This window comes from Panicum virgatum, chromosome 7K (assembly GCF_016808335.1).
Source record: "Panicum virgatum strain AP13 chromosome 7K, P.virgatum_v5, whole genome shotgun sequence".
Lineage (NCBI taxonomy): Eukaryota > Viridiplantae > Streptophyta > Magnoliopsida > Poales > Poaceae > Panicum > Panicum virgatum.
The window spans coordinates 26,397,873-26,424,355 of record NC_053142.1 but is presented as its reverse complement, the minus strand read 5'-3'; the positions used below and the strand labels follow the sequence as shown (position 1 = coordinate 26,424,355).

General features: G+C 45.2%; 1 protein-coding gene across 1 annotated transcript; it reads left to right on the top strand.

Annotated features, from left to right (window-relative positions):
- Positions 1–24,020: 24,020 nt before the first annotated feature.
- Positions 24,021–24,563, top strand: LOC120640059. Its single transcript, XM_039915952.1, has one exon. It carries the CDS (start codon positions 24,021–24,023, stop codon positions 24,561–24,563), a length of 543 nt encoding a protein of 180 aa, XP_039771886.1.
- Positions 24,564–26,483: the final 1,920 nt, after the last annotated feature.

Below are 26,483 nucleotides of genomic sequence, written 5' to 3'. Positions count from 1 at the left end.
TCCGTAGGCGACACCTCCATCGCCTCGGTGCTGGTTCAGAAGCATGACGGATAGGAAAGGGTTGTGTTCTACCTTAGCAGGCGCATGTTGGACGCTAAGACCAGGTACCCTGAGATTGAAAAGCTTTGTCTCTGTTTATTCTTTACATGTACAAAGCTTCGTCATATTTTGCTATCGGCGGAAACAATCGTTATTTGCAAATTGGATGTCATAAAGCATATGTTGTCGGCTCCTGTTCTGAAAGGCTGACTCGGAAAGTGGATGTTTGCGCTGTCAGAGTTTGATATCCGATATCAACCGGCAAAGGCAGTCAAGAGACAGGCACTGGCGGATCTCATTGCAGACAAGATCAGCACTGATGTGGCTGCACTTTTCATACATCCATGGGCCATGTTTTTCGACGGATCGGCGTGTGATGATAGGTGCGGTGTAGGAATTCTTTTGGTATCGCCTCGAGGGGCGACTTATTCCTTTTCCATCAGGGTGACTACTCCTTGCACCAATAATTTAGTAGAGTATGAGGCCGTTCGCAAAGGGATGGAATTACTCTTGGAAGCTGGTGCAGAAGCGGTGGAAATATTTGGGGATTCAAAGCTGGTGATTTCTCAGCTCACGGAAGAATACAGATGTGAGAGCGAGGCTCTTTTTCCGATATGGATGCTGTGCCGTGAGTTGATGTCACAATTCAGGTACATTAATTTCCACTGGATACGTAGGACTTTGAACAATGAAGCCAATGACTTGGCACAAATGGCTTCCGTATACAAGGAAACAGCCGATGGGGTCAATGTAGAGGTTCAGTTTCTAGAACCTGGAGATTGGAGAGCCGATTTCCTCAATTATTTGAAGGATTCGGCTCGGGGGACACCCAGAAGGATAAGACTCAAAGCTATGAAGTATGTTCTGATAGGGGATGATATGTTCTACAGGACTTTGGAAGGACTGCTGCTTAAATGTCTGGGGCCTTCTGAGTTGAATCGGCTCTTGCATGAGGTTCATGAGGGAGCCTGCGGTACTCATCAATCGGCTCATAAGATGAAGTGGCTGATTAGGCGATCGGGATATTACTGGCCTACCATGCTTGAGGACTGCTGTAAATATTACAAGGGATGTCAGGCATGTCAGAGATTCGGCAAGATTCAGATGGTGCCGGCATTAGTAATGAATCCTATCATTAAGCCATGGCCGTTCAGGGGTTGGGCCATGGATATGATTGGCCAGATCAACCCGCCATCCAGCAAAGGTCACCAATGGGTGTTGGCTGTCACGGATTATTTCACGAAGTGGGTGGAGGCGGTACCCATGAGGTCGATGGCATCGAAAGATGTGATCAGTTTCGTTAAAGAGCACATCATTCATAGGTTTGTGATTCCCCAGACCATTACGACTGATGGAGGATCGGTCTTTATATCGGAGGAATTTAGGAAGTTCGCCGATGACACGGGGTTCAAGCTGATCAGATCATCCCCATATTATGCCCAGGCTAATGGACATGCTGAAGCATCCAACCAGAGCCTTATCAAGCTGATCAAAAGGAAGATCGATGAATATCCTAGGCGCTGGCACGAGGTGTTGTCAGAGGCTTTGTGGGCATATCGTATTTCGTGTCACGGATCCATCAAGACGTCACCATACCATCTGGTCTACGGTCAAGACGCTGTGTTGCCATGGGAGATCACGGCCGGATCGAGGTGTGTTGAGTTCCAGAATGATCTATCGGCTGAGGAGTATGCAGCCTTGATGAGGGACAATGTGGAGGATCTCACGGAGCTAAGACTTTAGTCACTTGAGAAGATCAAGGGAAACAAGGCTAAAGTCGCTTGTGCATACAACAAAAAGGTCAAGCCAAAAGATTTCCAGGTCGGAGACCTGGTTTGGGAGGCAGTGCTACCATTGGGAACTAAAGATAGGAAGTATGGTAAGTGGTCTCCAACTTGGCATGGGCCGTACAAGGTTGATCAAGTCTTTCCTAGAAATGCGTACATGCTTGAAGAATTGGACGGTATCAAGTTTCTTGTAGCCGTCAATGGCCAACACCTCAAGAAATATTTCCCGAGCATGTGGGAAGGCGAATAACAAGAGCCGATGAAATCCATCTGGCTGTATTATAAAAGGCCAACACGTTGTGTTGGCCAACAAAAAAAAGTAATAATAATAATAAAAGTGAGAGAGGCCAACACGTTGAGTTGGCCAGTAAAAAAAAAGAGTGAGGGAGGCCAACACGTTGAGTTGGCCAGTAAAAAAAATGAGTGAGACATGCCAACACGTTGAGTTAGCCAGTAATATATATATATATATATGAGAAGCAAGGCAACCGATGTGTAACCATCGACTTGAGATGTTTTAAATAGGTACGAGTTTCAGATTTAACAGGCAACATTAAATGTTCTCTGAATTGTTCTACTAGTTCAGGAACCCTTCTATGGCATGGATGGCTTCTGCGCGTATGGCGTCGGCTCTTGCTATGATCGCTTCGTTGTCCTTGTCATCGCCTATTACTATCTGTTGACTCAAGGTGCTTATCTCTGCGAACTCTGCCCGTATTTGCTCGGTTATTTCTTGGGCTTCTTGCTTGGAGTTTTCAATCGAGGCTTTCTCATCGTGGATTAGTCTCTGGGTGGTGCGGACATTTTCTTTGAGGTCCACCAGTTCTTTCTCCAGGAGATTGAGTTACCTTGTACTCGTGGAGATATCGGCTTTGGCGTCCGGAGTTGCTTTCTTCTGGTTGAGCATCTTGCACTTTTGAGCGATGTCGGCTTTCAGAGAAATTTGAGAATGACGTAGTTCTATTCTCTGTTGTGCTGCTTTCACCTCTGCCCGAAAGAAGGGAAGATGGCCGGCTGGCCAGAGCTTGACCTGAAGTGACTCTGGGAGTTGGGATTCTATCTGCTCGAGGATTTTCTTTATTTCACTGGAATCGTCAACCAGGGTACTAATTGGAGCAGATAGCAGATTTTTTATGTGTTGAAGCTGATCCGCGAGGTCAATCGGCTGCTGTGATGGTGGTACTTTCACTCCAAGGGCGATCAGACCCATTGATGTTGGGTCAAAGGAGAGAAAATCTGAAATATTGAAGCCCTGTGGAGATATTAGAGTTAGTTTTGGAACAAGGTTCATCGATGGAGTTATCGGCTGATTTAGAATCGGCTCATGTAGTGTTACCTGTTCTGAGGAAGAAGCAATGGTCGGTCCAGGTGTGATCGGCTCAGTTGGGTTTGAGACAGCAACAGGGGCATCGGCTATGTCAGCCTGTTCGTCACGCACCTCCATCGGAGCATCGAGAGTCCCGGGTTGAACTTCCATCGGTACATCAGCTGTTGCAGTTCCTTCGTTGCGAATTTCTGCTGAAACGATGGTTGATTCTTGCTGTTCTTGGACTTCAGTTGTTCTAGAGTCGGCTTCATGAATGGTGGTTCCCTATTGTGCTGGGCTTCCAGTACCGAAGGTGTCTCCAGCTGCGTCCTGAAAATAGGATTACAATCAACCAGAATATATATGCGTAAGGAAGAAGTTTCGGAGGAATGAATTACCTGGTTGGTGTTGGATTCTGATTGATTCGGGGAAGGTTGTGCTGTTTTCTTGATGACTCGTCTTGCGATGATCTTCCTTTTCTTAGTTGGGACTCGGGGGGCAGCACTTCCAGAGGTCTGTCTCCGCTTAGAAGCCGACTGGGGTGAGTCTGGCTGAACAGTCATTATTACTTTCTTCATTGGCGGTGATTCCTTGCAAAAAAGAACATCAGGGGCGGTTGGAAGGAAGTAGAATGGTTCCCCATTACTGGTCATGGGTTCTAGATCATCTTGTTGCTGTAGGCAAGGTGAGCAGGGTTAGCCAAGTAAAGTGGTGGAGGACTTAGAAAAAGTGCACGGATTCAGTACCTCTTCCTCGGGGATTGCATAATCAGGATCAATTTGCTGCTGTAGAGGGCCTAAAGCTCTTATGAATACATGAGTTTTCAACATTCTCCACCATGTGTTAAAACCATTTGACGAGGGAGTAAAGGACAGATCGGCTGGTATTGAAATGTGGATGTTGTCAAACATGCTGTAGCATCTTGAACTGGTAAGACCATAGGGTAAATCGGCTCTACTCTCCACCAAGTGGTGAATATGGAAGTGGGGAGGGACTTGTCCTAAGCCAAATTGCCGAGCTGCTACGACTGGTTGATAGGTTTCATAACCTGGTTTGATGATTCTATTGGAAGTACTTATGCCAACAGGGAGGAAGCCAGGTTGGATCATTAGGGAATACAGATGCCGAGTGTCGTCGTCATCGGTAAAGCTATCCAGCCTGGAGGTAGTTGGGTTCTCAAAGGCTTTAGATTCAGTGAATGGAAAGTAGTGGGGATTGTCTAGACCTTTGTCGAGTTCAGTTTACTGCCAGGGAGGCTGAATAGGGCTTGGTCATAGCTGGTGCATCTAATTTGCTTGCCATTCTCGTCGGGGAAGGAATTCTTGGCTAGGCTTTGAAAGTTTGGAATCTGATGCTGGAAGCAGAGTTGTGCCCATAACTGAATGAACCACCAAGGGCCTCCAGTTCTGAGTTTCCTTTGGCTGAGCAAACTAGTTGTCATCAGATGGAGACATATGTATGTTTCTCCAAGAAAAAGTTTGCCTAGGCTGGTGTGGTTGCCATGAGCCAGATGGTAAGCCAAAGGAAGGTAATTCTTAGTTGGAGCTAAGGAAGGACCACAAAAAATAAAATATTCTAACCAAAGATTTAAAAAGGCTGTGTGTTCCTTTTTAGCTACTGGACCTTTTGTCTTCATGTGCTGGTTCATGTAAGTACTCCAGTTTGTGCAGTCTGCCTTGGATGAAAGTTTGAAGGAGACTTCTACCATTCTGTGGGCTGCAGGATCAGGGGATCTAATGTCTAGGCCAGTAATCATGGTAACATCTATCAGAGTAGGGGTCATGGGTCCATAGCCAAAGAGGAAGCAGTTCAGACTGTCGGACCAGAAATAGCCGATGGTTTTCAGAAGGTTTTCATCTTTATCAAGTAGGGATAATGATAAACTGAGTGCATCAGCTATGTTCAATTCTTGCCACAAGGGCATATAGGTTTTTGCTACTCTGCTATACCATGCAATCCAGCTCTCGGGTGGATTACGACAGGCTCTTAAGCAGTCGGCCTAGGAATTTAAATCAATGTCTTGACTTACGAAGGGGATTCTATTCGCTTCACAGGAGATTAAATCTGTGGGATTTTCATGAGCTCGTGGGCCAAGACAAAAGGATGGGATTGGAAGGATGCGGCAAAAGGATGTCTGACACCTAGAGTTCAGAAATTTAGAAATTTATATATGGTGTCATATTTCGGAGTTTAATTCATTCGGAGGATTAATGAGCTAAGGAAAGTTGAAAGGACAGGCTGAATATTACCTTCAGGCCGAGGATTGCCGTATCTACGATTGGAGATCTGTTTGAGCTTCAGAGTCCGCCATGGTTCAGATCTGCTGACTTAGGGTTTGGTTGTTTTGCGGGTTTGGTTCAAGTTTTGGATACTGTGAGTTTTCGCTCGAACTTATGGAGCGGGATTCTTGAATTGCGCTCGGATTTGGAATATCTATTTCGAGTCGGATTCAGAGTGGGGGTGATGTTTTGTTCTTATGCGGGTTACTTCCAGTTTTGAATTTCGTCGGCTCTTGAATATTGGTAAAGCCTGATGTGGTGCCATCGGCTTTTGGAGGGTTGTCCGAGCAAGCAGTTAAGTGATAAGGAACTTTATTCATTAAAGATAAAGTTTTTACAAGAGGAAGAGCCGATTTGACAAAGGGGCGAATCCTTCGGCTCAATCTATGCTACAGTACTACTCCTACAGTACTACCTACATCTACCTCCCGTGGGTACCTAGGTGCCTACGGCGCTTGGGGTTTCGGGCCGGCACGTTGCCGCCGTCGTCACTGCCGTCACTCTTGTCGGCGCTGCTGCCATCGCTGGCCTCGTCGTCACTGCTCCAGCCGCCGCTGCCGTTGCTTTCCTCCTTGCTGCTCTCCTCGGAGGAGCCGAGGAATCGGAAGGCACTTCCGGCCATCGGGTCGTCTTCGTCAAAGGAGGAGTCGATTTCCTCTTCCGAGGAGGAATCAACTCTGTCCCAGGAGAAGTGGTCGACGCTACTCTCCTCCAGCTCTTCCTGGAACAGGAGCCGGAGGTCCTCGCCGTTGGTCTTGGGTTCGTCGTCTTCAGAGATGACCCAGAAGTCGAACTCATCTGCATCCCAATGCAGAGGAGCGAGCGCCTCGTGCGCCGCCGTCGGGTTGTATTCCAGCATCGGCTCTCGGCTCTCGGAGATGGGGTCGAGGGAGGAGACGGAGGAACTCGAGGAAGAGGGGGAAAGAGGGGAGCCGATGGAATTGGAGCCAGAGGAGGAGGAGATTGCCATGGCTATAGGAAGTTTGGGTGCTCTGCGCTGTTTGGCTGAGGGAGGAAGATGAGTTTGTGGTGAAAGGAGTCGATTCGGGGTGAGATTAAATAGAAAAAAAAATGGAAGATGAATCGGCACTTTCACATTCTGCGCGGAGCTGGCTGCAGAGACGTTGCGTCTTCCGTGGTGGTTGTAGTGCGTTTTAATGAGCATCAATAGGAAGATGAAGCAACGAGATGGTTTTGGAATTATCATTGCCAAAACCAGGGGGGCATGTGTTATCGCCATAAATTAACAGGGTTAATTAATGGGCCGCAAGTGAGTTGGGCTTAATGCAGAAATTAAAGAAGGCTTACGAATCGGCTCCTGCGTGGGCGTTCGGGCCATCTGGGCCATGTACCTTTAGGTTTAAGTTCAGTTTGAGTTAGAGATAGAGTCCAATATGGACATGTTAGTTTAGATTGTTTTCCAAGTCTCTGGACTATGTAAAAGGAGAACGACATCACGTCTCGCAACAACAATTCTCGGCGCACCGCCACCCCTAATCCTAGGGTTTCATCCAAGTAGCGCCATGCTGCCCTGATCACTTCTTGTGATCAGGGCGGCATTGTTCTTGCTTTTACTTTGGTATTACTCGTACTGAAGCGTTTTTTATGGCGAGTAGTACTAGTTATCCTGATGTTCGTAGCATGACCTTTAGTAGATCTATCATGCTCTTGTTGTTTATCATCTATGAATATCATGTTATCTCTGCATGACCACGTATTAATCTTTTGCTAATTCTCATTGCATAGAGTTAGTCGCGTAGAGACAACACCCTGCTTCTTTTCTATCTAGTAAATCTAATCTGTTATGGTTTGTTCTTATACTTAAGAATCGGCTTAATATCTGCTAGGTTAGGCCTTGCAAACGGGTTGGATCATCCGGCGACATATTAGATTCTTTGCTTTGATCTTAATAGGGATTGATCCGGGAATCGGCTTTCGCTTATTCTTAGGCCTCTTTTCTGGTTAAGGTTTGATTATCTATTACGATCATTAAGCCTAATTACGTGTAGGATGTTCCGATCTAGCAGTGAAGCTTTTACCGTCGTGGATTGGATTAACTAGATCTAATTGAAGTAGTTTTTGCAGTTATTTGCTTTATCTATTAATATCCAGATATGCAGATCTGATCTTACACCGGGACTCGATCGGCTCTTTAAAGCTGATGCAAGAGTCGTCCCGGGGAGCCGACCACGGCTCGGACTAATGTTTACACGTGTTTGTGCATGTAGGCAAATCGTCGAAAGCATGTTTGCACCTTCCTGATCGGGTATAGGTCAGGTGGCATGCCCTGCATCTCCGGAAGCATCGGCGTGTGCTAGGATCTGGGCCGTTGACTGAGGGACCGGTGCCAGCCAGTGCCTCGGCAGCCTCCCGGCTCTTCGTGTTTCCTGTCGTTACTCGCCGGTGGGTTTTGACCGACAACAAAGACGCTGCTGTGGGGTCATCGGCGGTGGCGCCGATGCGTTTGACTGTGCAGCCATCTGCGGACTCCATGTATTCTGAGCATTCAGCTGTGCTGCCGATGCACCTTGCTGGGAAACCACCGGCTGAGTAGCCGATGCATTAGACTGAGGAACCATCGGTTGAGTAACCGATGCATTAAACTGTGCAATGGGCGGTGGAGTAAAGAACTCAGGTGGCATACCATATTCAGTAGCCAGATTCCATCCTTTTGGAAATCCAGGCGCAGATCCCCCTTGCACAGCTGTAGGAATAGGCGGAGTAGTCGAATAGATAGGAGCCGTTGGAACTGTCGATGTTGCAGCAATAGCTTGCGTTGACGCTTGACTGTTACTCGCTTCTAGTTGGCTATTTTGAGCCGACAAAGCTGCTGTCATAGACACCTCTAGAGGCACATAATTCATCTGATCTGGCTGTATATAGCAAGGACCCATGCAACCTAGGAACGTGCCCTCTGCAAAAGTCTTGACTACTGCATTGTGCACTGTATTGCCCATGACTGCTGCGCTCTTGATGAATGCTTGGGCCATAGCTTGAGATATTGTGTCTATCATCTTGTTTTCACGCTACGCCTCTGTCAACGGCTGGAAGGATGGAAGATCAAACTTCTTGATCACGTCACTGTTGGTATTTCTTAACTATTATAGAGAAGTCCGCAAGCGCACGAAAATACCGTTGTAGCACTTCACCCTGGAGTATTCAGGGTATCATATTTTTCACGAGGAACGGGTGTAACTGTCTTCTAACTAGGGTACCCTGAAGAAGATAAGAGATAGAGAGACCTTAGGGTAGTGTGGTTCTGGTCTAAGGATGTGCTCTAGGGAAGATACACTAATGTTTTCACTCGTTCACTTCAGACACCGGTCTGACCCTGGTCTGCCAGGGACCTCCAGTATCGCTCTATGTCGTACCCAGGCGGGGGGGGGGGGGGGGAGTGCGCTAACCACGCAGACTGTCTCCGTAGCAGATGGACAGGGCTGTCACCACCTGCCGTCTACCCCACAATACCAGCTGAGTACGAGACAAACAAAGGTAATCTAAGGCCCATACACCACGCCTATGCCTTCGACTACTACTCTAGAGATGTGCAGGGTTATCCCGTCTTTATCAGGGGCCCTCTTCTCAAGTTTCCGCAACTACAACGGACGATGAACCCTCGAACGAATGAGAACAAAAGAATAACTTTACTATAACTCACCAAATAGAAGAACCCGGATATGTACTCCAAATGTACCGTATCCGTAGAGGTACAAGGCTGAAGACACACCGACAAGTCTGGCTCTTCTCCGAACTCCTTCCTCACACACTCCCTAGGCTAATGATACAAAGATGGAGCCCCTCTACTCCACTCCTCCTCAAGTGTGATGGATGGATGAAAGGTGGGAATGAATGGGATGAATGAATGGGAATGAATGAATGAATGTGAGGGGGGAGCAGAGAGGCCCTTTATATAGTGGTGGAGGTGCCTTGGGGGAGTGGAGATCCCCCCTTGATCCTCTTCTAATATGGAAACATTATCTCCCCGGGATAAGGATGAGTAGGGGCTACTCCATGTCGAGCTGCACCTGGACATACGCTAGTCCAGGTTCGGCCGAACCTGGGGGTTGGCCGACCCCCAGGTGTAGGTTCTTCGGCCCTGCTTCCTCTGGTAGTCTGACAGGTGGGCCCTGAGCCTTATCCTCAGGTGCATCTTGCGTGGCGCGCCCGTTTCCTCTGATTTGTGGGCCCTCCTTTTAAGTTGCATTTTTGGGTAGCAATATTTTGTGCATTTTATCATGTATTCTCCTGTGTTTTCCCTGCTTTGCAGATGTGGGTGCCTGTTGATGACATTTCACCAAAACTCGTGGAATTGATTAGTTATAAGCCCTATATCTAAGTTTGGTGATTAAATATCCTGAAAAGCTGCAGGAGTTGACGGTTAATTTTAGCACTTAAGGACCGTCAACAACACCCCCACACTTAGCCCTTTGCTCGTCCTCGAGTAAAGTTTGAAGAACTAAGGCGGATGCCACTCCTTGAACATAACATGCATACAAGTTATTCCAAGCTTCTTCCAATTCTTGTGAACTTTTGAGTGTCTACCATGCTTTCTTGGGTAATTGAAGAACAGAACGAAAGCAGACTTCAGGTTCCTAGCTCTTCCTGCTCAGAAACTTGGGTTTTATTTTTGAAAACAAAAGCATAGTCTTGCTCGTCAAATTATTCTCTTGAATCTCTCTTTTGGTTTTAGAACCTCACCAAGGCAAAGTTGTTGCCTTCTTTTCTCCTACCATCTAATACAGCTTATGTGGAGCTCAAGGTAGGGGTAAAGAGGCACGTTTGCTTTGCTTATGTTGTTAAGTCAAAAACAAGATCCAAGCAGAAACGAGTCATACAACCTGATCAAGAGGTGCAAGTGTGTGAAATATTTTTGGTGGATAGCGGATGAACTCCATTGGATGATCTATCTCTCTCTCTCTTTGTATTTTTTTTCTTGGACATGGGCTATATATATATTTTTTCTTCTTTCTTCTTTTTCCTTTTTTTTGACATGTCTTGTGGACATGTGGCATACCTTCTTTGGGTATGCATCTTTTCTCTCTTTTTTTTTCATTGTCATGCCTTTTGGGCATGTGGCATACCTTCTTTGGGTATGCATCTTTTATTTCTTTTTTATAGCCCATATCCTTGATGATAACCTTGGAGAGAGAGTCAAATAAAAAACTTGGAGTTTTATTTTGTGAGTGGATTGAAATGCTTGCTATCTTCTAGTATAGAAGTATAGCATGTGAGTGGACGTGTACGTGATCTTGATCATGAGAGTATGACAAGTCTCAAACAAGGGTTAAAATTTTGACAAAACTCAAAGCAAAGTTAAACTGCATATGAGGGTTTGATCATGAAAATCTAACTTTGGCCTTGGTAGGAATTTGTACTTTGAGGAGACAAGCCATTGTGCTTCTTTTTTTTCAAAAGAAATCCCAAGTACTTTGCAAGGAAGAGCATGGTTCCATTCATCCAATCATATCACATTTGTCAATTACTTAGATAGCATGGGTTCCCTATGATAATGATTGTTCACAAGAACTAGAGAGAATGCAAGGAATAAAGAGTATGCAAATTTATTCATGAAAGCGCATGGAGTGCAAGGCCCTTCTTTGCATTTTGATTTGGAGTTGAAGTTTTAGATCTGAATTCATTTGAATAGGGGGGTGTGAGTTTAGGATGCAAACAAGCATGATGGATGAAGAAGGGCTGTACATGCCTCCTTAGGAGTTCAGCGGGCCTCGAGGGCCCGGCCGCCCCTTTAGTTGGCCTGCTAGGTCCTGTCTTGGGCATGTTGCTTGGAGGTGGTCTGTCGGTGTTGTGCAGCATTTTGGGGGAGAGATCTCAAGTGAGTTTTCTCCTTGTGCTTTTGAGAGATCTCCCCCACACTTATTCTTGTACCTGTTTTTATTCAACAAAAGAACAAAAGGTGGAAACAAGCAAGGACTCTGCCGGTTGTAAACACCGGGGAGTCTAAACTTTTATTGAACAAGTATTTGAAAAGGCCTAAATTTCTTTTATTATTTTTCTTTTTAGTTATATTCTATTTTTTTATTTTATTGCTTCTATGTTTTTTTTTCTTTTTCATGGCAAACTAGGCGTGATGGGTAATTTAGCAGGGTGAAAGCATGACATGAGGATGCATGAGTTACGGGATTCATACCTGAAAGAACTTACCTAGCATGAACGATAATGCAATAGCTAAGCTTTGTGAAGCAAAGCTTTGCACTTTGTTCTTCTTAGTTCCTCGTGCACCTGTCCTCCATGGAATTAGGGAGTGTTGTATGAGTATCTGGTTGCTGCATGCTACTCCTTGGTCGTTTTCTTTTTATTCCCTGCAAAAGGTTAGTGGACAACAAATACTCGAGGCATGTTTAAAGAATTTTGAAGGAATTTCATCTTTGCCTTGAGATTAGTTGTTCACATCCATGCTCTAAGGAAAATTAAATTGAAGGGTTGAAAAGCCATGGATCCCAGAGTGTTTGCCATTATTTTATTTCATCATTTTTTTCAAGAGAGAGATATACTTTTTTTTAAAAGGGTATTTATTGCTGTTCAGCAAATTTTTTTATCTTTTCAGAAAACTCAAACAAGGTTGGGATAAAAATGCATGAAGACAAAGGGGCATTTTGACAAAATACTCACAGTGCACCTCGAAAGGTGATTTGTGCCTCCATTGTTCGTTGTGCATTTGTTTTTTTTCTTTTGGTGTACATCTCGAGCCTTGATTTACCTCCGGTATGAATTTAGCTTCAGGACTTCCCTATCTGTTTGAAGTCTTCCCTGCAGGGGTTAGTCCGCAAAATATATACATCCAATGCCTATGAAAGTATGAACTCTGATGGATCATTAATCAAATTTGACACGAAGCCTCATTTGATGAAAGATCCCAAGCGCTAGGCTAAAACCAGAGCATACCAAAAAATAGGCAAAGGTTGTATGCATCAAGCTATATTCAAAAGGAGATAAATATGAATGAAGGATGGATGAACATTGACTTACCTTAGTACATACCTGAGCATACTTACCAGCAACATATATGGATGTAAGTCTTGGAGTTGCTGCAGTGGTGGCACGGTCGCATCTGGTTGGCAATGGTTCCTTCCACTTGATGTGGGCTTGGTGATCCGTTGGCACAGTGCTTTGGGATTGGAGGTGCAAAGTACGTCTCCTTTCTTTGCGTATGAGCATGTGCCAAATGGGGTGGAGTAGCAAAGCCTCGGATCATAAGAGGAACATTCCTCTTCTTTGCATGCATTGGGGCTGCTAACGACACTATGCAAAGCTGGCAGCAGATGAGAGTTATGGCAACGCTTTGCAAGTGTGCGAGAGTAAAGTTGGGTGGAGCAGGCGGTGAAATGTTTTTCTGCTGAAGTGTAATGCCACAACTTGAAGCTGTGCACACAAGACAGCCTTTGATGTGTGTAGAGCTAGCTGGCTCACTCTCACTACCTTCCTTTCTCACTCCTTTTCTTTCTCTTTTTTTTATATACCCGCTTTTTTTCTCTTTCTTTTTTTTTTCTTTTTTTTACTCACTCTTTTTTTGTTTTCCTTCTCTTTCTTCATCTCTCTTTTTTTATTTTTCTTTAGAAGAGCAGGCTAATACCAACCCTGGTACGGATGGATCTTATTGCAAGGTGATTACCAATCTCCCCCACATTTGGATTGTGTCATACGACACTAAATCAAGTGTGCGGTGTTGGTGCCTCCTTCAGAGTGTGCTCCGTCGCAGATGTACCAAAGTGTTGATGCAGTCCCCATGTTCCCGGTCATCGTATGTCCCCCTGTTCTTCTTAATCTTAACCTGCAATGGTTAGGGCCAAGAATAACCGAAGGTGCATACTAAACAGAAAACATGATCATGATTATTATTATAAAGAAGGAATTTTTTTTTTAAATATTCCCTTTTTTGATAATCCGGGCTGTCTCCCGGTAGCGCTTCGTTTAAGGTCACAAGCTTGACCACGGGGGCCTCTTCCTGTAGCTATCAATTGGTAATGTAGCCACCGCTTTCACCACCATCCGTCAATTGTGCTTCAGCTGCAGGGTTAGTGCGATAGTGAAACCACGAAATTTACAATGCTTGTGATAAACAAATGCGTCTGCAACCATCCTTCTAAACATTTTGCTAGAGAGAGTTTTAAGGAGGTTGTAGCTCACGAAAGCATTCGTGGTGCAACAAGTGGCTGACTCTGGAGGGGTGCTAAAAGAGCATGGTGGTGGTGTTTCAAGGATGAAGCTACCATGCTCATCTATGGAATCTTTTTCTTCGCACTCCAGAGATAGTGCCTCACTAGATTCCCTAGCCCAATGGTTTTCTATCGCAAGAGGTTCATCGTGGAAGATCAAGGTTGTTTCTCGATCAAGATCGAGAACAACACAATGTGGGCTAGAAGGAAGAGGCTCAGATTCGATCGAGAATGATGAGGTTTGCACCATCATCTTGAGCAGGTTCTGCTTGGGAAAAGGCTTCGCCAAGGGATTTTCTAAGAAAGGTGTGGCAAAACTCGTTTTCCCAAACTGCTCATATAGGCTCCCTAGAGATGTATGATGAAGGTTGTCCAGAGGGCAGCCTATAAGAAGATCAAAATTGAGGACATCAAAGATGTGAAAGTCAAGGTTGACCTCAATTTTGTCTATAGTAATTGGCACGGCACTTGCGACCCCTCGGCACTCAAGAATGTGTTCAAAGGGACAACTTTCCAAGAGTTTGCCGGATGGCTTTAGCGAAATACTACCTAAGAGAGAGTGTGCCAAGTGCCATGACATGATATTACCCTCCATGTTGGGGATAAGCTGGGCTTCTACGGCGATTCCCCTTATGGAACATGGAATGATCGTGGAGGGTGATTCAATCCAAACCGCTTCGAAAAAGTCTATTATTCTATTTGATTGTTCGTCCCTGATGTCTTCTTTGAGAAGTGCGTCATTGAGAGGATCAGGAGGAGAAGCAATGTTTGGAGAGATAAATGGTGACATAAGCATTGTCTCTTCGAATGGGTTGTGATGATGCTCCGACATTGGATTTTTCGGGCAGGAGATAGGAGTGGTGAAAGTAGTTTCCCCGGAATCATGCACGAGCCTCCCTTGCGATGATTTTTCTCGAAGAAAGTTTTCTAAAGGGGAGCCTATAAGAAGATCAAAATCGATGATTGGGTAGACATGGAAGTCTAAGCGAACCACGATTTTGTCTTTCTTGACCGGCACTGCTCGTGCGATCCCTCGACATTCAAAGAATTGTCCTGAAGGACTTCGAAAGAGTCTGTCGGTTGGGTCTAAAGGCATGTTTCTACGAAGGTTTCTGCGAGAAATTCGGACATGATGCAGGCCTCGGCAGTGGGGTCATGAAGGGATTCTACGATAGTTCCTTTTATTGAACAAGAAATGGTCGTGGAGGGTGAGCTAATTCGAAATGCTTCAGAAGAGCGTTTCATTCCCTCCAACCATTCCTCGTTCAAGGATTTTCTAGGAGAAGAGCGGGATGCCGTAGGTCTCTTATCACAAAGGTAACTCGAGGTATTTGTAAGGATTTCATAAAGATAATTCTCGAGTTGGGAAGAGAACTTCGAAGGTGAAATTTCTTCTTCCTTCGATGTTCGTGGTTCGGGAGAGGGCTCAACAGACGAATCTGGGGATGTGGTAGGTATAGGTTTGGATTCGGCTGATGAGGTCATCTCATGGTGCGACTGGGACTCGTGCTGGGGCTTGGAAGCGTAGGAGGGAAGACAAGACTTTCTTAAGATGCGATCTAGGATTTATCTTCCTTCTATTGGAGATCGATGAGTAAACGAACCTCCAACGGAGATGTCGAGATCGTCGGCTGAGTCCATGTCTAAACCCGTGTAGAAGATGTGTAGGGATATGGCATCGGGTATAGACCAGTCTGGGCTTGAAGGTAAAAGGCGTGAGAATCTAGCCCATGCTGCACCTATGGTCTCCTTCTCCACTTGTTCAAATGCAAGGATTTCACTTCGGAGAGAGGTTTTGTGGGATGAAAAAGAGAACGAGAGACAAAAGTCATCTCAGAGCTCTTCCCAATCATGGATCATAGCCCTCACGCTGTGACTGTACCATTGTTCTGCTTTCCCCACGAGAGAGAAAGGGAACAATTTCCACCTCAAGGATTCTTGTGACATGCCTGGTATTACTAAGCATGAACACAGTTCCTCGAGCACTTGCAAATGATGGTCGGGATCTTCGTTTTCTAGTCCAGAGAAGGTTTGTGCCTGAACCATGGCAATGATGTGAGGATGGAGTGAAAGGTCTTGAAGAGGTTGATGGCTCTGAGAACTCATCCTCGGAGGTAGAGAGTTGGTGGACAGAAGAGGATGACATGGTATAAGGATAAAATAAAATAAAGGATAAAAGAAAAGAAAAGGTAAAAAAAAGACACACGGGTAAACTAGGTTCGAAGATAACTACAGCAACCGTTCCACGGCAACGGCGCCAGAAATTCTTGTTGGTATTTCTTAACTCTTACAGAGAAGTCAGCAAGCGCACGGAAATACCATTGTAGCACTTCACCTGGGAGTATTCAGGGTATCGTATTTTCCACGAGGAACGGGTGTGTAACTGTCTTCTAACTAGGTTACCCTGAAGAAGATAAGAGATAGAGAGACCTTAGGGTAGTGTGGTTCTGGTCTAAGGATGTGCTCTAGGGAAGATACACTAATGTTTTCACTCGTTCACTTCAGGCACCGGTCTGACCCTAGTCTGCCAGGGACCTCCAGTATCACTCTATGTCGTACCCAGGCGGGGGCGAGTGCACTAACCACGCAGACTGTCTCCGTAGCGGATGGGCAGAGCTATCACCACCTGTCGTCTACCCCACAATACCAGCTGAGTATGAGACAAACAAAGGTAATCTAAGGCCCAGACACCACGCCTATGCCTTCGACTACTACTCTAGAGTTGCGCAGGGTTATCCCGTCTTTATCAGGGGCCCTCTTCTCGAGTATCCACAACTAGAACGGACGATGAACCCGCGAACGAAAGAGAACAAAAGAATAACTTTACTATAACTCACCAAATAGAAGAACCCGGATATGTACGCCAAATGTACCGTATCCGTAGAGGTTCAAGGCCGTAGAGACGCTGACAAGTCCGGCTCTTCTCCGAACTCCTTCCTCACACACTCCCTAGGCTAATGATACAAAGATGGAGCCCCTCTACTCCACTCCTCCTCAAGTGTGATGGATGGATGAAAGGTGGGAATGAATGGGATGAATGAATGGGAATGAATGAATGAATGTGAGGGGGGAGGAGAGAGGCCCTTTATATAGTGGTGGAGGTGCCTTGGGGGAGTGGAGATCCCCCCTTGATCCTCTTCTAATATGGAAACATTATCTCCCCGGGATAAGGATGAGTAGGGGCTACTCCACGTCGAGCTGCACCTGGACATATGCTTGTCCAGGTTCGGCCAAACCTAGGGGTCGGCAGATCCCCAGGTGTAGGTTCTTCGGCTCTGCTTCCTCTGGTAGGCTGACAGGTGGGCCCTGAGCCTTATCCTCAGGTGCATCTTGCGTGGCGCGCCCGTTTCCTCTTATTTGTGGGCCCTCCTTGTAAGTGACATTTCTGGGTAGCAGTATTTTGTGCATTTTATCGTGTGTTCTCCTGTGTTTTCCCTGCTTTGCAGATGTGGGTCCCTGCAGATGACAATACACCAAAACTCATGGAATTGATTTGTTATAAGCCCTATATCTAAGTTTGCTGATTAAATATCCTGAAAAGCTACAGGAGTTGACGGTTAATTTTAGCACTTAAGGACCGTCAACAGTCACCAGATCTGGTAATGCTGTATGACTTGAGGCATTCACACTTGTATCTCTCTACAGCTTCAAGATACTCCTTATGTTGATCTTCCTTGAGCTTGTCCTCTTCAACGGGGACATAGTTGCCTTCTTGTACTTCACCGATTATTGTCATGTTGAAGCTTCTGCGTCCCACCAGGCGTGTCAAAAGATGTGTTGACGCAAAAATCAACACACTGGAATCCGAGGGCAAGTGTTTGCCAAGCTTCGGAAAGTCAACCAAGCGTGCCTGTCAATTTGACCTGTAATTGACAAGGGATAAAACAAAGTTAAATTCGAGAGCGTATTGGTTGGGATTCCGAATATCTCTCCCACAGGCGTATCGGCAGGCTCTGCCGATACAGAAAGCGACAAAAGGATATTAAATGCATGTGCGTAGTAAACGGGCGTGTCGGCAGATTCAGCCGATGCGAAAAATGACAAAATCAGCATAAAACAGTCGATTGCACATGTATAACAAGACCTAAGCTACAAATGTGTAACTTAGACGATGTAGCTCGAAACAGATCTAAACCGGCTTATATGATAACAATGTATTATTACAAATTCTAAAGACGATCTAATATGCTTCTAAGCAGATGGGTGTGATAATGGCCAAAAACATAGGAAAAACCTACAAATCTAGCCAATATCGATAAATTGTGAATAAATGTAGACGAGAAAACAGCGATGCGTCCGAGATCAAAGCCTAGATAAACTCGATAACTTTTGAATAGATTTGAACGAAGCCATAGCGATACACCCGGTAGCTAAGGCTCAAATATAGTCGGTAAAACAAAAACTCACCAGCAAATCAATTGGCTCGAATGTGAGACGTCTTTGATCAACTTGAAAGAACTCGCCGAAAAGAAAATAGCGATGTCGCCGACAGAAAAGTAAAGTGCAAAGAAATTGTAAAGAGTTGTTGTATTTTATGTGTATCAACTTTTTTCGGTCCCGTACAACTGATATATATAGTCTACGCTAACAAGTCCTAGCCGATTACAACAAACATATTACTTGACCTCAAAGATAAAGATTTCCTAATTTAAACTACATTAAAAATTACAACCGAATCATCAGAATCTTCGCAGAACTCGGATTTTCCTTTTCCCTTCTTGATTCATCGGCAACTCATCATCAGCTGATCACCAAACTATACGGATCAGCATCTTCATGGAATATTGTTCTGGCTCATCGGCTGCACCCTATCAGCCAGTATTGATCCTGTACATCTTTTGGTTTCTTTCAAATCGGCAACCCTTCCTTCACCAAATCACCTTCCTTGACACATGTCAAAAAATGGTGTCAACACAGAAATTACATGTACAAATGTCAATCAAGTTAGATAAATCCTAGAAGAGAAAATAAGCATGTGCTGGGACTTACAACTGCTTGCCTAGCCGCGTCGCTCATACCCTTCTTGCGGCTGGTATGGCAGACCTTGAAGGCTTCCATGGCATTGATTTCTTCGTCAGCTTCACCAACTTGCTCCTGGGGTTCCTCCTCGTTGAATTCAGTGGCATTTAAATAGTTCACCTTGTTCTTGTTCTGATGGATGCACCAAAATGGTGGTCAGCAAAACCAGGAATAGCTGATAATGGGTCTTGCTTCGAGAGACATCTGAGGTGCATGTGTGTACTCATTTAAGGAAGCAGAAGAGTGGAGAGATTACATCACAAGAGTGCTAACACTTACATATGAATGCAACTGAGCAACGTAGCAGCGAGATCCTGTTGCTGCAGGCCACTTGACTCTAGCACGGTTTCGCTTGTTCTGGTCGGAAACTCCCTGCAAGAGATGCAAGTGTTGGTATACATCATAATAAGCAACCACAATGTATATGGACTAAGTAGTCCATATGAATAGCTTTTGTGTAAGTAGTCCAGAGCTATTGTTGTTTCCACAATGTATATGGATATGTCATGATGGAATCTGGAGTGAGAGAGAAAGATATGTAAGAGAGTAATATTTGTTTTTTCCTTATGGGTAGTCCATAGCACTATGGGTACCTTTTGCTATGGACTATTATATGGACCACTTCTACAATATTTCAGCTAGCCTGTAGTGAATATGTTATTGCTATGGACTACCTTATGGCAAACATTGTGGTTGCTCAAGTACATATTTGAAAGCACACTAAGAGAAAATACCTGCTTGTTCTCTGGAGATGACCACATGTTAACAAGTTGACGCCACTATCCATCATTCATGGTGGGGAGAGGAGAGGTTGCAGGGATCTCATTACCAGGGACGCCAACAAAGTAATCTTGCTTCAACCTATACCGATTCTGCCGTATGGCTACCTTGAATAGGGTGTTGATGTGCTGATGATGACCGCAGTACCTGTGTTGAAGCTGCAGGAATGATTGACCTCTTCCTCTTCGATTGCCTACCTCCTGGCGCCATGGCAGCACCTCTTGTCCTCTTTCCACAGACCTTACTAGGAATCTGTACACTTCGAAAGGAAGAATTCACAAGCATTCGATAAATTAAGCAAGAGGGAAATAGTGCGGCTTCTAATAAGCATTACAAACATATTAACTCATAAGAATCCACTAATGTCAATATCGTTCATTATTCATACTTGTATCAGATCTGGTGAGGAGGTACTGGCCGACGAGAGTGTAGCAGATCCGGTGCTACGGGATTCGTCGAAGGGGTAGCAGATCTGGTGAGCCTGCCGTCGTCGATGTTATAGCAGAGCCGGTGCGACGGGATTCGTCGAAGGGGTGGCAGATCTGGTGAGCGGGCCGTCATCGACGTTGTAGCAGATCCGGTGGGGTAGTAGATCCGATGCGCCTCCCGTCGTCGATGTTGTAGCAGATCCAGTGCGATGAGTGTCGTCGAAGGGGAAGCAGCTCCGATGCGCTTAGCGTCGTCGATGAGGTGGAAGCTTCGGGTCGGTTCCCTTCGGTGGAGATGAGTTGCAGAGAGGAAAGGCGAGAGGTGGACTGGAGGGGAAATGCGCAACTGTTCCAAGTGCTAGAGATGGGATCATAGATATGGGGAGCTGGGGGAGATTCTCAAAAATACCCTGGAGAAATGGGGTAGCGGGTGCCGGTGGGCCTTTTGCCCGAGGGTTAGGAAGGTCATTTCGCACAATTGCTTTCGGCTTCGGCGGCAGAATTGGCGCCCCATAAAATTCAAAACCACGGTGTGGGTGTCACACTGACCAATGGACACCACACGTCGGTGTTAGTGGAATCCCTTTATGAATGCTACGACCATTTGTTGGGAACATGACAGTTTCTCTTTATTATATCCAATTTGAAATTTGGATTATCCTTTCTCCCTCGTAAAACCTCGAAATTACTTGATTCTTTTTGTAAACTGCATATAAAATCAAAGTCTTTTACTATGGAAACACACTTTATTTATTTATTTTTGAAATTAACGTTGTTGTTCTAGTCAAACAAAAGCTAATGCTAGGAATGTGGAAACCAACTCCTAATCGTGACATTCTACTTCAACAAATAACCAACTCCCAAGGCAACAAGGGCTACAGCAAACACACCGCAGAAAATCATAGCTTGGGTTAATCTCTCAACCTTTGCTTCCAATTCGTTGGTCTTCACTAAGCCATCACCGAGGGGTCCCATGGCAACAGAGCTCCCAGCTGCATGGATCTGCTCCATGGACTGGACTTCTTGAATCCCATCTTGATCATCTAAACGTAGCTGGACCTTCTTTGCTTTAATCAAATCGTCCAAGTAACGCCTCTGCCATTTGAAGTCACCACAGGACTACATGAACAAGACGCGCTGGCCCGTGTCGTCGGTGAGTTCCACGGCTGTGTCCTGCTGGTAGTGGTTCTTGTTTTTGTAGAAGGTCGGTGCGCCCTTATTGTACCTGTTGATGCTCACTAACGATCATTTTCAGGCATCAACTTGATCAGAAAATCATGAAAGTTTGCATTTCTTACACGCATCCTTAGTCAATAAAGTCCCTAAACCACACTTTACCTTTTAGAAAATGCAAGTTGTATTTTGGAGATAATATGCAGGTTGCAAGCACATTTTGGCCCGACATAAAATCACAGAAAATATCAGAGCAACGATTCAGGCTCAAATGGACCAAATGTAGCCCAAGAACCAATCCAAATGAAGTCAAGACAGACCAACCCCAACGTGGATCAGACAAGGAGGCCTAGGACAGCCTGCCAAAAGAAGTTGGGGGCAGTTGGTGGCTCGGGCAGGCCGACCGACCTACAGGGCGGCCGACCTGGCCTGTGGGCCCCACCGCCTCAACCAAGGCACGTGGCGCCTCCCCATTGGTCCCCTACGACGGTTGCAATGGTTCTCACCCGTGGCTCCCTGCTATAAATACAAAGGGGGTGAGTAGAGAATTAGAACACACACACACACACATCACACCTCACACCTCTCCTCTCTTGCTCATCTTGCATAGTTTTTAGGCTTAGTGGAGTTTAGGAGAAGTCTAGGAGTCATCGAGTCGCCGGAGTTGCTCGAGAGTCTGGTATGGGTTCATCTCTAGCTCTCTCTTGTAATATTTGATCGTTTGTAATAGAATTAGACTATGGTTACCGATATCTACTTGAAGTATGTTCTGAGTTATTGGGTATATGCTTCTTGTCATGGTTGCGTTATTATTCAATGCTTGCATTGCATGATCGCCCGATGCTGGAGATGGTTAGTCTTTTGTTCTTAGAACTCTATCAACTGCTCCAGTATTCGTATGATTGCTCTAGTGTGATGTCTGTCCATCCGGAGGGTGGGGGCTTCGCGCGGGACGCTAGAGTATCCCTTACTAGTGTACACAAAGTGTCTAGATTAGCTAAGAGTTGCTGGATGTCAACTATACCCACAGTTTGTAGAGGTAGCCGGCAGGTGGTGACAGCCCTGTCCGAGCCCGAGTAATCCTCCACGTTCGGTATGGGGGGTAGGAGGTATATAAAGTCGCCGGGGTGTACGGGCTCCTCCCATTGCTTCGATAGTGATTTCCCTATTGTGTAGTTTAATCTCTGATGAGCTAACCAATGAGAAAGTGTAGATATAGCCATCCTAGCACAGTTGACTCGAGCTTTAACTTCTGCCTTGCTCCTGGCCTAGAGCATCTTTTATCTTTCTTTTATTTATTTATCCAAGAGGGTAGTTTTTGTGTGTGTCACACTACCTCCTATCATGTTATTATCTTACCCCTATTTATGCATGAGAATATCCAATCTAGATAAAGTTCATCAACTTGTCTGTATATCTCTTCACTCACCGCTTTTCCTGCGGAAATATAAATGATACCCCGGTATACTCTCGAGTAAAATGCTACAGCGGTATTCCGTGCGGTTGCGGATTTATTCATAGTTCATGAAATACTGCCACCCAAAATTGGCATCTGCGGGTGTCATCGCTGTTTCCCGGTGGAAACGTTGGTAGGCACCAACAAGCATTTTTGGCGCCGTTGCCGGGGAAGGCACTGATTGAAGAATATAGACAAAGTGATGAACGAAATCAAAATTGGGATTCGCTTGCTAAACAGGCTAACTTGGCTTTGTTTTCTTGTCTTTGATGATATGAAAATAGGGTAGTGTAGTACCGGTTTCGACTTACCACAAAACTTTCATTCTGATCCAGAGTCACTTTTGAGGAGGACGCGAGCTCGTCTTGTATCACCTCAGAGATCACTCTCGGCAGCCGAACCAGTCATCGCATCGTCGTCAGCTCCTAGAGCTATGACCTAGAAGACACTCCGTGATTACTCTGCTCCGTCTGCTAACCAGGTCCCTACCGGGCCCGAGGTTAAGATCGGAGGGGAAAATTTCGAGATCAAAACGGGTCTCATTACGATGGTGCAGGGCAGACCTTTCTGTGGCAAGGCTAATGAGGATGCCAGCGCTCATCTCCAGCAGTTCCTGGAGCTCTGCAGTACTTTTGTTATCAAGGGTGTATCGCAAGATGCAATCTAGCTCTGTCTGTTTCCGTTCTCTCTTCTAGGGAGAGCGAAGCAATGATTTTATGCTAACAAGGCTGCTGTGGATACTTGGGACAAATGTGTCAAGGCGTTCCTCTCGAAGTTCTTCCCGATGGGCAAAACCAATGCTCTTCGTGGTCGGATTTCGAACTTTCAGCAGGCATCAAATCAGTCAATTCCTAAGGCTTGGGAGAGGCTTCAGGAGTACATTCTGGCGTGTCTGCACCACGGAATGGATAATTGGCTCATTCTACAGAACTTCTACAATGGGTTGACACAGTCATCCCGTGATCATGTGGATGCCGCTGCGGGTGGAGCTTTCTTCTCGCTGACCATTGAAAGAGCTACATCATTGATCGAGAAGATGGTTTCCAACCAAGGTTGGAGCGATGATCGCCTCCAACTGCGCCAGCGAGGTATGCACTCCGTCAAGGAGGTCGACATGCCCGCTATGAAGATTGATCTCCTCAAGAAATTTGAGGATTAGATCCAAGATAAGGCTCAAATGCAAACACTTCAAACCTTGGAAACTCGCATGACATATGAGGTCTGCGGGACTGTTGGACATTCGGGCGACAATTGCCCAGAAACCCAGGAAGAAGCATTATTCCTCAATGGCAACAATAATGGCTTTCATCCACAAGGAGGTCAGGGGTGGAATCAATGACGCCCATACTACCAAGGAGGTAATGGAAATTCAAATTCTTTCAATCCTAACCAGCCTACCTTCAGAGATCTTGTCTACGGCCAAGCAAAGATCAATGAGTCCCTTCAGAAGAAGTTGGCCGCTATAGACAAATCTATGGAGACCATCCATTCCAAGATGGACGGATTCTCCACTGCCATCAAGAATCAGCTAAGTTTCAACAAGATGATTGAGACTCAACTAGCTCAAGTGGCTGCCGCCATGCCCCATGCTATGGAGAACGTTAAGGCAATAACTACACGAGGAGGTAAGATTACTCAAGATTCGCCTTATCCTAACCATGTCAACAGGAAGAAGACAAGCCCGGTGGCAGAAGAACCACCTCGGGAAGAGGAACCCGAGAAGGTTCATGAAGGGAAGACGGCTCCGCATGAATTTTATGATACTCAAGTATTGCCATTCACTATGAGGGCAAAGAAGCCAAGTACAGATGAGCAGTTCAGCCGCTTTGTTGAGATAATACAACAAGTGAACATCAACGTGCCTTTGATGGATGCAATGAAGGTTCTGACCTATGCTCGCTATATCAAGGACATAATCAACAACAAGCGACCACTGCCAACTACCGAAGTAATCAAGCTCACTAAGGCATGCAGTGCAGCTATACTTCAACAATTGCCCGAGAAAAAGAAGGATCCAGGATTCCCAACTATCAAATGTTCGATAGGGGCACAGAACTTTGACAAGGCCTTATGTGATCTGGGAGCCAGTGTTAGTGTGATGCCGAAGGCGGTCTTCGACTAACTCAACTACACCGAGTTGACACCAACACCCATGCAGTTGCAACTGGCTGACTCCTCAGTACGGCACCCAGAAGGAATCGCTGAGGATGTCCTAGTGAGAGTACGGGACTGCTTTGTCCCAGTCGACTTTGTGGTACTTGACATGGATAATTAGAAAGAGACTAGTCTCATTTTAGGACGGCCATTCCTTAATACAGTAGATGCACATATTGATGTTGGGGCCGGAGAAATCTGACTCATATCAATGGTAAAGAGGAGAAATTTGACTTCCGACCCAAGAAGGAGCAATGCTTAATGATCCGATTCAAATTTGGGCCAAATCCTTAGAAAATTAAAGAAGTCAAAGTCACACCCTCTCAGAAAGATAGTCTTATACCTTTTATGAAGACACTTATGAAAGAAGATCCAGCGAGCTCAAAAAGGTCTAAGAAGAAGGGTAAAACAAAGGTTACTACGCCTGAGGATCTTGTTCCTGTGCCGACTACGCCATCAAAGAAGACCAAGAAGGTACGGCGCAAGAAGAACAAGACGTCATCGACCGCTACTACTTCTCTAGGTACGGACGAAACGACATCAACCTGATCAGGTATGGAGAAAGGTCCTGCTTTTTGGACCCTAAACTAAGAGCTAGCTTGGGGGAGGTCCCCTCCCCGAAGTCAACTGTATCCCTTTACTTGCTTTCAATAAAATATGATAAAAACTTTCAAAAACAAAATAAAAATTTACTGCTTTATTTCCCTTTTTCATCATGCGCGGTAAGAATGTTTTAACTCTTTATGATAAGTTGAAAGAATGAGTTTTGCTTTGCTCTATCATGTCTGTTGTGCCTAGTTTGAAAAATGAGAGTTCTCTCGAGTTTAAATCCGTTGGTTATGCAAATATCTTGCCAACAAACCTGAAAGTTCTGTGGGTTGCGTATGCTTGATCCAAGTCTAAGCTGTTGTGAGTTCAGATATGGTAAATAAGGTTGTGCAAATTTGTTCTAGTGATGCTTGAAGTCTGGAGTTGTTTTCGAAAAAATTAAAAAGGCAAGTTCCCCAATGATATGTAATGTCCTACCAGAGCCATATGTCATATTCCATGAAAAACTTTACACATATGCTGCTTGTTGTTCTGTTGAGTTTTGTCAAATTGTGTGACCCTAGTGAGATGTTTTTCATGCTTTTTTGATCATAAGTACGTACACGTCCCATCCATTTGCTACATTCCTACAATGGGAATTGGCACCACCATCCATCCATTCCACATCAATAAATGCTCCATGTCTTGGTGATATCTCTCCTAGAACAGCCCTGAAATAAAATAAAGTCAGACTATGGTTGCCCCAAAAAGAGAAAAGATGGCATGCCAAGGAAGCATGACCCAAAAAAAAGGGTAACCATGTCACAAAAGAAAAAAAAAAGGAGAGACACAAGGATGACTCGAGAAAGAAAGCCATTACCTCAAGGAGTAAGCCACATCTATCCATCCATCCACTCCTACACTTGCACCTTTTGATTGAGATTGCTTGACTTGTCTCTCTATAGATCATTTCTTTGACTTTACAACATATAGAACACAAGTGTGCCCGTTCTTATCCTACCTTGAGCTCCACAAAGGCTTGTAGTAGTAGGAAAGATCAAAGGCAGATACTGCCCTGGTAAGGAAATACAAGTTGAGTGCCTCGAGAGAGTTATCCTGGGCCTTTGCCATGTTTACAAAAATCTTTCATAAAAGTATCTCTAGATGGATTGCGGATCTATGAGCAAGTAAGTACTACTATATGCACCGTTCTAACTCTCAACAGCCCAAGACAAGGAGACAGCTAAAAAGCCCCATGAAGGAGTAAGGTAATTGTGCAAAGGTATGGTAGCCAACTCATTTAAGCTTATTGATGAATCTTTTTGCTTTAGACTATGACATGACAGGTAAGGTACGAGTC

What these genes read in the sequence shown, in the direction of transcription:
- LOC120640059 (XM_039915952.1), top strand. Translation starts at nt 24,021, where the DNA reads ATGCCCCATGCTATGGAGAACGTTAAGGCAATAACTACACGAGGAGGT.